Raw genomic sequence first — 12,382 nt, forward strand, 5'->3', positions numbered from 1 at the left:
TAATACGGTCCATCCCTGGCGACCTCTCCGAGGCGTCGCGCGATAAAAATGCGCCCCGCGTAGGATTAGCTTAAAGAGCACCGGAATTTTATTGCCGTTGCGAGAAATGATATTGCCGCGGCCACGCGAATTGCGGATTCGGTTATTCGAGCCCGAGTAATTTAAAACGGGGGATAACCGGCGCGGCTTGCTGACTAAGCCTTCGCAAGGATTCCCCCTTTTTTCTCTTTTGCTGAACGTATTATGGATATTTTATGAAAAAGCACGATAATGATATTTGGGCGACAAAAGTGCGCCCCGTAACTCGCCGTGACGATAAAATTGCTGGGGAGGGTGGGACCCCTCTATCGCGGGAGATTAATCACGCGCGCGTCTGTGTCCTCGAAACGTTCGTGCTTTTAGAGCGATTGTCGTTATAAAGAATGATATTGCACTTATTACAGACCGTAATTTGCTTTCGCGCTTCTCTCTGAAACCCGAGAGCGTGAACCGACTGTAATTGCTTTGTTAATTTTGAGAGACGACGATAATGTTGGATTTTTTAAATCAAACGTTTGCAGTGAAATATAATAAAAATTATTTTATAAGTACAAGAATTGAAGCTTATCAAGTTTCGTCTAAATTAACGTTAATTCACATAATGCGGATGTTCGTACATGGCATACAAGTAAATAGAAATGTGATTTTCCCAGACCAGACCCTGAAATCTGGGAAAACGGGCTGAGAGAAACGGGAGAGAGCTGCACGGAAAATCTCTAATCGAGCAGGAGTAATTTTCTCTAGACAAGAGATCGCTCTGTAAACCCTATCCGGATTGATACACGTAATAAATCACGAGCTAGAAGCACCGAGATTCAGCTGAATCCTGTTCCTCTCGCCCGCCTTGACGGTGTTAACGGCCATGCCGAACATCTTTCCGATTTACAGTTCATCAATCGCCGGTCGACAGGTGGGATGCTCGTCATGCCGTCGATTAAATGCCGATTATGCCAGCACGATAATTTAACGATGATTCAATTTGTCGCGGTGAAATTAACAAATACAAAATCGCAAATATCGCGATTATATTACCATTTAATTGACCCGCGCCGAGTACGTATATTTTGAAACAATATTTTCACGCTCACGCAACGCGGCTCATGAAAATATTTACCACCGATGTAAACGATGTTTGAATACATTTTCAATTCGACCGTATTGATGGCAAAGTCCGTTTATCGCTCCGACTAGGCTGTTTATTTCTCCGTCATCGCCAGTTGGTTCCCGCGAATCTGTGCCGAACGGATGCGTCTGTAAAACGCGTTATCATCCTGCACAAGGTAATAAATAAATCGCTGAGTTGTATTCGTATGTGTACTACATTTTAATATTTTAACAAATGACATTAATTATACGTTATTTTGACGTCCAAGTTTTATCTTTGTTTACGAACGGGATTATGCATAACGCTGATCTCGCGCGGCCTTTTAGGACCCGAGCACGTGTCGGGAGAGCACGGTTCGACGAGCTTTCATAATTCACGTACATATCGGGATTTTCCCACGGCGAGCGCTGTTATTGAAAAATGTCGCCACGTCACGGAAGCGCGCGAAATGTTTGTCACTGTAACACGACACGAGATCCCCCGAGGATTTTCGAATGATCGGGGAACTTGGACGGATACGTATGGGTACAAATTAAATTACAATTGAATTTTACCGCTGGTCTCCCTTTCTTTAACAATTTCGCAGTAGATACTGACGAATCGCAATTTAATATTGGACTAATTAACGATATACGTATTGAGTTTTATTACGTATATTTCGCGGTAGATACTGACGAATCGCAATTTAATATTGGACTAATAACGATATACGTATTAAGTTTTTATTACGTATATTAACATAATACATATATCAAATAAATTGCTAAATCCCACTTTCATTTGGTATTTTTGCAATATTTAAATCTCTAGCGTATAATATTTTGTGTATACATCTCGGTAGCTATCTCTTTTAATAATTTACGATCATAAAAATGCAAAATTACGTTAGTGAAGAAAAACGAGCGCGATTTTCTTCATTAGCGCGAAGTTTTATCAGCATCATATAAACTTTCATCTCGGGTTATTAACAGGACTATTTAAATTTTTAATCGTCGAGAACGTAGTGTAAGTTCTCGATGTTTCTCTCGACTGCAACGAATTTTTATCAAGACGTTGAATTCAGTGCAGAAATTCAGTGAAATATTTTTGTTTCAGCTCGTATGGAGGAGGAGAAGGGTGCGTCGAATGTACAGATCCTTTGGGCAGCCTGTCAAGCCTTGGCTAGGACAGTGAAAGCCGCGCCGCCGGGTGCACCAAAGGATAAAGCAATTAAACCGCTGGAACCCGAAATTAAGGCCGTCTCCAAGGCAGCACGTATGTATTTTGATTAAATTTAACATTAGCCAAGCATTAAAAAAACAATTAATTAATTAATTACGAAATTAAAGATTTAAAGAAATTAAAGAAGACCATGCACCGAAATTTTAATTTATAAATTTTAACACATAAGTAACATAAATTTATTATGTAGAAATATGCGCCCTTCTGTTCCACGCGGATGATAATTTATTCGAAATTTTAGCATGTACATATATGCTAACTTAAGTACGTGCATTTGAGTGCACTTGCCTCCCAAACGAAGAAATAACGCGATGGGCTCCTAAAGTAATTCCGTATTACGGTGGGCTGCGGTTTGCGCCTGATACAAAATACGGCGAATAACTTCTAAAGTAGCGCAAGAAACTTAGAAATGCGGAACGGACTTTGCAGCTGTGGAGCGTCGCCGCATTTCTCGTGTACTGCAGTCGCCCATAATAATTATTATTTGCATTAATTGTGTACATTGTTATTATTATTACTGCGCGTTTTTCGCAAATGAATTTTGTTGATCTAACGCCGGGCTGAGTTAATTAACTTGACAGTGTAGAATCTCATGTTACGTTATTATTAACCTTGAAACATTAAATACACACGTGCATATTTGCAGAGTATGCGGCTAGTTGAATTAAATTAAAACTCAACGCACTTTTTCTTTTCTCAATGTAGCCTCTCTTTTTTTACTTTTTTTAAGCGAGCAATTTATCTAAATTCTAGTTTAATGTTTATTTATACATTTCCATTTATGTTATTCTACGCTCTGATATCGAAAAATATTATTTTTGTACGAGATAGTTATATTGTTTCATCCTTCACATTTTTTTCGGCGTGACATAGCGCTATTTCCAACGCGTTGGGACACGCTTTCAACAGCACTTTGCTGCACAACAATAGCATTCGAGCGTATATAAAAGCCGTGATTCACATATTTCATACCTCTTCTCTATACACGATACTTTTTCCATAAATATAATTTGTCATATATATTTATTATCTCTCTCTTACTCTTGTCTCTTTCCCCTATATACATGTATATATGCATATAGATCTTTGTATCTTGCTACTCACAAATCTCTCGATACTTGCAATCGTCAATTTGAAATACGAATATACCAAGATTCGTGATGTTGATTTTTACTGGCATTGATATGCCCTGCGTCAATCAAGCTTAATTTAAAGCTGCGAACACGAGGAAAGAGTATTATTCCAGCTTTTAGAGTATTATAGCAGCTTTTCCTCCATTCGGGAACGAGTTCCGCACGCGCTTTTAATCGGTCGCCCGCCGCCGCCGCCGCCGCGTTCCAGCAATTCGCGTTTCCCAGGGACCGCGTTCGTTTCGAACCGAGTATGAAAAGCTGGAACAATAGAGACGACGACGACGGGGTCTCTCCCTCAAATCGTGGTGCGTGTGTACGTGGGCCACACTACCGAGCGGATAAGAACGGAGCAAGAGCAAAACGCGGCGCGGAAGAGAGCACCGAAGATTTACGGGTTAATCGGAAGCGAGCGGGACCTTCATAAAGGCTGTACGGTGGGGCATTTCAAAAGAGTCTGTGTCGGCCTGATGGAGCGCCGCGCACATGTTCATTAATTATGCCCCTACCGGGCGAACATTCGCCCTTAATTGCGTCAAACGTCCATAAATTTTTTCCCAAGCGCTTTCACCGTTTTAATCTCCCACCGCGAAGTCACCTTCGTAATTTCAATTTTCGCTGAAACTCGCGGCCGACAATTGCACAACGAGAGGCGCCGTCCTGGTTACCGGCGTAAATATGCGATTATCCGATGCATAAAAACAACGTATACAATAAACTTATTATCGTATGTGCACCGTTATTCACAATAACTAAATGCCAACCGCAACTTGAAACATATATCCGTAGCGTGTTATAGGAATGTAAGCAATACATTCAACGACGGAAAAACGTAGCCAGATTGTTGTGGGTATGGTGGCCACAAAGCAAATTGGACTACAACGGATATTTAGTTATTGCGAATAACATACGTACGCTGATTAATTTTGCTTGTCGGAATTCTCGTAATGTCGACCGGACGAACAAATGAACGAACCAAAAATCAACGTCAATTGGTACTTCAATTAATTAAACAGGCGGCTGAAGAGCCGTCGTACATTCGCATCGATTCAATTTTCCATTTCCTTTGATTCTAGCGAAAGAGGATCCCCTAGTGCGCGCCGCTATCCAGAGCATTCCCGAGGAAGCGGCCAAGAGAGGCGTGTTCCCGGAGGATACCCTCCGCGAGAGGTTCCTCAAGGTAATTACCGTGCTTCTCACATTCCTTAAAATCAGGTTGCTCTTGCTCTTACGTGTTCTACTTTCGCGAGACGATCTTTGAGATCACTAGTACGCGATTTGAACCGACAAGCGAACGAACGTTGCGATTTTACGTTGCGTCTTATAATATAATAAACTATACTTTGTGCAATTTATTTTACTATACATTAGTTTATTTGTAGGTATATATCAAGTTCAATTAAATTTATTACGTTAGATAGATGTAATAAATTTTACACAGCCACATTATCATTTTCTAAAGTTTCCTTTTTCACTTACACATTTTTCATCAGCTCGCGGAATCTCTTTATGTAAATATCAATTTTTGAAAATGGCTCGCTCGTTGTGCATTACCAGGTAGAGAGCGTGGCGAGAAGATTAGCTATGGTGCCTGAAGGCGGCGCAGCCCTGCCTATATATCTTCTTAGTTATCTTCAAAGTTTCTTGATCATCAAAACGGCCAATTCAATTCCGAAAAGGGAGCTTGAAGACGAGCCAATCGACGTAGACTCGCTGAATACGTACGACATACTCCAGCGTGCCAGGTAAGAATTCTCGTAAATTGTTACAGATTCCCTCATATCTTTGTAAACGAAGCGGTCGAATGAATTTATTGCACGTAGAAACTCGCCGTAAACGAGGCGAAATACCTTCCCCAATGTCTGTTTTATGGCAAATTGATTATGTACATTCCCTGTTGCAAATTTCTCGAATTCCGTGAAAGTTTACGATACGAAAACGGTACGGGTTACGAAAGTAAACAACGACGGCGCAAAATTGTCGATGCTGGACACCGATAGAATTTATCGCGTCGCCGATTAAATGCACTTTTATTGTACTCGTAACTCGAGCAGCAATTTCCGCGTCACGCAAGGCCCTCCGTCTCCCTTTCTCTTGTTCGCTCGCTCACGTTTTGACCCTATAAATTATCCTTACGAGACCCTAAGGACTGGGTAGAGTGCAATATATCCAGCCGGCCATCAACGAGGCGGGAAAGACGAAAACACCTGCCGTAATACCCGCCACGTACACTTTGACAAAGAACACCGCCATTTACTACTCGTCAGGTTATCCCCGGCGAAATCCGCTGGCGAGCCGTTTTACCGACTTATCCCTTCGTTTTTCTCATGTCAGCGGCCCTTCGGTTTCCCTTATAGAAGACACCCTCGATTTATCCTGGGTAGCGCTAAATAAAGATAAGCATATGTGTATGCCCCGCAAAATATGTGTTGCAGCTCGCTTTAATTTATTTTTTCGAGGGAAAATATTACGTATCCCATAAAAGCATTATAATCGCGTTTTCATTAAAATCCACAGCGTTAAATATTTGTGCGAAAAAATGTAGCGTGCGAGAGCGCTGTAAATTTGTGAGAGAATTCGTCGTTAAAGTTTCATTCTGACGATAGAATTCCTTGTGCAACTGTGCAAAAACGGTTTTGGCACGTAATGACGGTATCCGATATTCGAACGGTCTCACGTACAAAAATCTGCGAGAATAGCGGCGCGTGTTTTCGTTCGTACAAAAAATTCATCACTCGATCGTGTCGCAGCTGAAGCGAAAGAATCGCAGGTGTTTGGGAAACACCACGTGCGGATGAGATTTTTAAAACGGCCGCCGCGATGCTACGTCACGGGATGCTGGAGAAGCAATCGGCCAGCATGTCTCACGTGCCACGAAAGGATAGTTTTACATACTTATTGTTAATAGTACTTGCTGGTACTCGTTGTGGCTCGCGAAATGTCGAGTGTCGACCGCGAAGAAAAATACACCCTGCGCGCCGATTTTCCCGGCGATTTATACTTCCCTTCTTCCCTTATCTATACGCGTCGTTACTCCTCGTGCCTGTTCCTACGAATTAAAAATACATTATTCAGCGTATCTCGCGAATGGATTGCGAAAGAGAGAGGGAAAATGTCAAGGTTCATCATTGATTCGAAAATTATGCGGGGCATAATTTTTGCGAAGTACGCCGCGCGAGGCGTGTGAGAGAAAAAAAATCGCAGTTTTTTGAATAGATCGTGCACGATCGTACTCTGCGAAATTAAATGTAACTCATTGAGTTAATTTGTTGGTTGAACACAACCAAAATTTGTCTTTGAAGTCTTTGAATGACTCGTAGCATTTTAGCATACGTAATTTCGTAATTTCACAGAGCGGAGCGCTTGCAGCGTGCTCTTTTAATCAAAGCTGTTCCGCAATGCAATTCGTGTTGTACTTTTCCCTCGCCGCTCGTAGAAGGCGTGAGCGGTGTCCTGATGAATACTTAATTATTCTATCAAGAATACTTTTTCTTCCAACTTGTGGGATTTCGCACAAAACAAGCCGGACAAGCATAACGCGTGCTTGCCTGCACCTGCACACGTTATACGAATGACACTCAGCGGCGTGAATAAATAATACGTTGCTGATGCGAGTGGCACACTTTATCAGCGGACTAAGTCTCAGGTCGATCTCTATGGTAGGTCCAAATATGTTACGCCGATATAAGTTGGCTTTTAGAATCGCCGATATTTGTGTTAGGTAACTCGCGCGACACGTTTGTCGTCCACGAACGAACCACGGGCGGACCGAAGCCCGGACGTGAGCCTCTTGAATTTTTAATTTCGGAGCGCACTGCAGTATGCACACGCTCTTTCAACGCCCATGGATAAAACTCCCGGGTTGTCGGGGGGAGAGGGGGTACGGTCGATATATCACGAGAATACATCCATAAAAGATTTCGCGGGTTTGAAAGGGGCACCATTGTCTTAGCTTTGCAGCAATAAATGAATATTTGATGATGCGTTCTAAAATTTAATTCCCAAACTTTCGTTCGATTAGTTGAGAACACGCGCGACTGTAGTTGCGTTATGAACGTAAGTAGGTCCGCATTCATTATTTTACAGTTAGCCCAGTTAGCCGCATTTTATTTCGAGCAACAAAAGTTGATCCTCTTTCTTAAATCGACGAATCAGGACGAGGGTAGAGATTTCTAAATGGATACAAGCAATGAACTTTGTTTGTCGAAAGATCTGACACAAATTGTTGATTATCTGTTAATTAAAATTAAAGGTGAAACTAAAAGGTTTCTCTTTTTACTTTGAAATAGATGGACAAGATTTTCTTAAATTGATAAAAGCTTTTAGTTCTCACATAAAAGATTTTTTATAAAAAAAATAGATATTAACGTTAAATAAACCGAAAAATTTGTAGATAAAATAAAGTACAGGTGGATTCTTCGTCTTGATGATTCTGTGATTTAATTATCACGAGAAGTCTATATTGCGCACCACAGTCAGAACGATCGATCGGCGTAAAGAAAACTGAGCTTATCCGCGATCTACAGCAAAGGAACACATAAAAACGAGGGATTTTCTTAATAGATCCGGAGGATCGCTCGCTCGTCTCACAATCAGTAAAGGCCAAGCAGAAAAGTTCCCGCGAAGCGATATCGCCGAATATGAAATCCGAAAGCAGCAAGAAACTTCAGTATCCGCGATCATTGCGCGTCCGTGCCCCGAATTAGGCCACATGGACTACGTAGTCCATGAGAGTCGATCTCAAGATACCGAAGGGACGAATAAACGTTCCACATCGCACCGTGCTACGCCGCGTCCTATTTCACGTAGTCGTTCTGTAGGATCTGTTGTAATGAGAAGATAGGCAGTGTAGTTTCCGACGTACGTTGGGTTTTCCGTGACGTTAGTTAATTCTTGGGTTTTTTTTTAAGCTGTGATCTTAACAGTAGACCGGTGTAGGATCGAGCATGATCCGATAATGGCCAATTAATTCTTAAATTAATAATGTGATGCTTATTAGCATCACTAATATTAAATTGATTATCAATTTAATAATGTAATATATTTTCAGCTTTTATAGTATTAAAAACTTCGTTTGAAGAATAATCGGCGCGTGGGTTTAAAGACATAAAGATGCGGAATATATAAAATTTATAGAAATTATTATTAAGCATAAAATGCCGATGGCCGACAATGTCAGTATTCATTTATTCATTTATTATGCATATTATACATAGGTCAATATTTGCTTAAAATTAGCAAATTGAAAAATATTGAAACGCGCATGTTTGGAACTAAGAACATAACGAGATTTAGATAATTTGTTTCAATTCGAGGATTAGTTAATTTAATATTTTTGGTCTTTTATAAATGGTCACTGCTCTTCAAGTCATTTTTATTGTTTTGCTCTAAATTTTATCAACAGAATATATAGTTATATTACGATTTAAGGAACGGCGATATTTTAATGCAACAAAAGAAAAAATGATTTTTAGTTGTATTGTCCGTTTATATAGAAATCCTTTCGCGCCATTTTGGGAACATTGGGTATTTTTTTCTTTCTGCCTTCCTAATCTACCGGGTAAGCCGGGATGCAACGTTAATCTCACTTTCCTTATCGGAAACGACTCGGTGTACTCTGTGCAAAGTTCTCAGCATATGTTCTATCCTGCATGCGGTTTTCTCTGGGAGACTCAGCGTTTCTACGCCGAGAGAAAAGCGACATCCGCTGGATATCACCAACTTAATTCTAAGCCGGTGAATAAACGTTTCGTCCCCCGAACAAACGAACGAACAAAGCTCGTAGGGAATGCCAGTTTAAATGTTCGGCCAGAGACGAAGTTTTTATAGCCGCAGCTTCTCTCTTTCTCCTAATCGGCGTTTCCTTTTGGAAGATCGCGTGATGGTCTGATAGTCTAGCTTTCGGTTGCCGGATGTCGCCAACTATTCCAACGTGAGTAGCAAACCATCGCGCAGCCCCTCCGGTGTTTCTCCGAAAACGAGAGAGGAAGAGAAGGAAGGGGGTGGAGGAGAAGAAGGAGAAGCGGGGTACGTTCCCGTCTGTTTCGAAACTCCGGAATGAAGTGGCCAGCAACCGGTTGTACTCGTGAATAACCATAGAGAAATCGGCCAACAAATCTTCCGCGCTGATTGCTTCCCACAAATTGCAGACCGTGGCCGCTCGCTGTTTGCGAGGCATTCGATTATATCAAATTAACAAATCGATATGAATTTATATCCAGAGGTATCATTACAATTTTTTAAACTGCGTCGCGCAAATAAAAATGCAAATGGAATTGTCTGACGACGAGAACCAACGTCATTTTGCTCCGGCTTTGAACATATCGCCCCTAACTGCTTGTTTCAGATATTGGTGCGATCGCGGCGACTTCAAAATGACCCTGAGGTACATGAATCTACTCAAAGGTGCGCCCAGAAGCATCGCCAGCGACTGGATGAACGAGGCTAGGATCCTGCTGGAGACGCAGCAGGCGATCGACACCCTGTTGGCGTACGCAGGTGCGACCGGCCTCCTGTATCTCGGCGCCGGTGATGCCGCCAAGGTCAGTGCACTAACAGTTACAACCTCTTAAACAAACAGTACGATTAGTGCGCTCTCACGATGGTCCAGCTGCGTTGAGAAATGCGTGTTTCCAGTAATTAATAGCTACAAGCCGCGGGATCTCTCTCAGTACCGGAAAACGATAGTTCGCTTATTAAACAATATATTTCCATGTAATACAGGTATTGCTTAATTTTTCTGTGATAGCAGTCGCAGCATGTACAAGATTAACTTATATATTTATTTGTCACTGAGAAATTTATTTATTGCATTATGTATCGCAATGAGCAGAGTATCTTTTTTTCAGCTAAATATTTTGTGATTCTCCAGAATGCATTTTTTGTTTTATATATATATATAGATTAATGTATATGGATTAATTCAGTTGACGCTATCGCTTCTTTTGATATGAAAAAGCATTCTCGATTATCAATGTAGAACTGTTCGATGTACATAAGAGCGTTTACAGTAATTGGAGGTGGATCCGTGACCGTCCCTTCACTTTCCTTTCGGTGTTGTCCGAATTGTTCCAGCAGAAGTAAAGCGGGGGCAGAGCGTAGGAAACTGTCCCGAACTACGAGACGGGGGCGTCCATAAAAGAACGGGGCGGGGGTGACGGAGGGGAACAGGGAGAGACGGAGTTAACCGACGGCAATGAAGAAAACGAAGGAATGAAGAACACAGAGATCGCTGCCAGCCTTGTATAGTCAACAATATCTTTTCTAGCAATTAAAAAATAGAAATACCGTGTGCCGGGAGAGGCGAATACACAGAGAGACGCTTTCCTTTTCCATCCTCACGATCGTTGCACGTAAAATGCACTTCTGCGCGCGTTAATATACCGCCTTCTAGACTCAATTTAAATTTTTCCGTGGGTTATCAAGTACACACGAAGGGAATTTTAAATATCTCGGATAGATCTTACCGCACGGAACAGTGATATGAAGTTGCGAAATATTTTATTCAATAATATTTTATTCAAATAAATATTTTATCCGATAAATTCGCTTTTCTCATCACGCCGAGTTTTCTATCCAGGAAAGAGTCCAAGATTTAACATTCCGCCGGAGCAACGGGATGTATGTTAAACATTTATTTTTACTCGCCGCTATTTCGTTCAACGACTCAAGTAACGACTCGAGACGGAGTAGAAGGTTACCGGACGCTGTGTAAATACCGGAGGCAATTTTGTTTTAAGGACGGCGGTATAAAAAGGCGTTTAAGTGCATCCTACGTTTATCGCAGCGCGTACACACGGATATTTAAATTATTATTTGTGATCGACACGTGCGACACGCGGTCAGGCACGTCTTGCACGCGTGTCGCACGAATCGGGATCGCCCGTTTTGTCGTGCTTGCATTTTCGACGATCACCCGCGCGTGTATTTGGCGAGCTCTCCTCGTCCTGATCCATCCATCCATCCAACCATCCATCCTGAGTTGAGTACCTTTTACTTTATAACCGGATATTACTCTCTCCCGCGCGCCGTACTCGTCGCTCGTATCGCATCGATCGCCGCGCGTGTCGCGTGTCGTTACCTCGTCTTTCGCCTCTCACTCGAAACCTCTTCGCGATTTCAGACGGGACGGGGAAGCGTGCTAGATATCATTGTAAAAATTGGAAATAAAGTTGTTTTTCGTGATGTAATGTGATATATTGATTGATCTAACGAGAACTCAATGTTCTCGAATTATGAGATGTTTTATTGTTTTGACCCTTCCAGACGACTAATTATCGTATTTTTAGAAAAGTGTGTAGAGTGTCTCAAACATTTTTAAAAACATTTTATTTATTTTAGAAACGTTTTAGTTTATTGAACAAATTCTTTGAATTTTTTTCTTTTTTTAAGAAAAGCAGCGATATTATTCTTCTGAAATAGCGAACGTAAATAAGAATAAAAGATGAGTATGTTCAACGTTTGATCGTAGACAATGGAGATTTCGCGGAAACCCCATGAATGGCCTTGAAATAATGACGGCGCCGTTTGCCAATGCGGCAACGTCGTTGGCCGGTATTAATTAGTCGTCTGGCGTTTTAAATAGATCATCATGTACTTACGACAATCCGGAGAAATATCTTCTTGGAATCAGAAATGAAATCCAAAGACAATGGACAATTTACTGTCTACAATCAGCCAATTTTCGTTGAGTAATGATGTTGAAAGTTGAAAGTGAATAATAAAATTTATTTCCTTTAAGTACTTTTTCAGCCGCGTTACAAATTATGCATCGAGTTAAAATTTGAAGTGCTTAATTTTGTATTTTTCAATTGTCATAATATGTCAGACTATAATGTGATAATTTATTTTAATTGCAAATTTGGCTCGAGTGTCAGAGTATTGTCAA

The 12,382-nt window shown here is 41.3% G+C and overlaps 1 protein-coding gene across 4 annotated transcripts in view; it reads left to right on the forward strand.

The window, feature by feature from the left end:
• Positions 1-11,679, forward strand: part of Mitofilin (inner membrane mitochondrial protein mitofilin) — a 32,871-nt gene extending 21,192 nt beyond the window's left edge. For 3 of the 4 annotated variants that reach the window (XM_071770655.1, XM_071770658.1, XM_071770657.1), the window contains 5 exons: positions 2,240-2,398; positions 4,572-4,675; positions 5,053-5,240; positions 9,842-10,037; positions 10,573-11,679. In XM_071770655.1, the coding sequence (XP_071626756.1) occupies positions 2,240-2,398; positions 4,572-4,675; positions 5,053-5,240; positions 9,842-10,037; positions 10,573-10,578 (653 nt within the window). In that variant the 3' untranslated portion in view covers positions 10,579-11,679. Of the gene's footprint in view, positions 1-2,239; positions 2,399-4,571; positions 4,676-5,052; positions 5,241-9,841; positions 10,038-10,505 lie in introns of all 4 variants that reach the window. The other variant, XM_071770656.1, reaches the window with a different exon arrangement.
• The last annotated feature ends 703 nt before the right edge of the window (positions 11,680-12,382 follow it).

This window comes from Temnothorax longispinosus, chromosome 2 (genome assembly GCF_030848805.1).
Source record: "Temnothorax longispinosus isolate EJ_2023e chromosome 2, Tlon_JGU_v1, whole genome shotgun sequence".
NCBI classification, from domain to species: domain Eukaryota; kingdom Metazoa; phylum Arthropoda; class Insecta; order Hymenoptera; family Formicidae; genus Temnothorax; species Temnothorax longispinosus.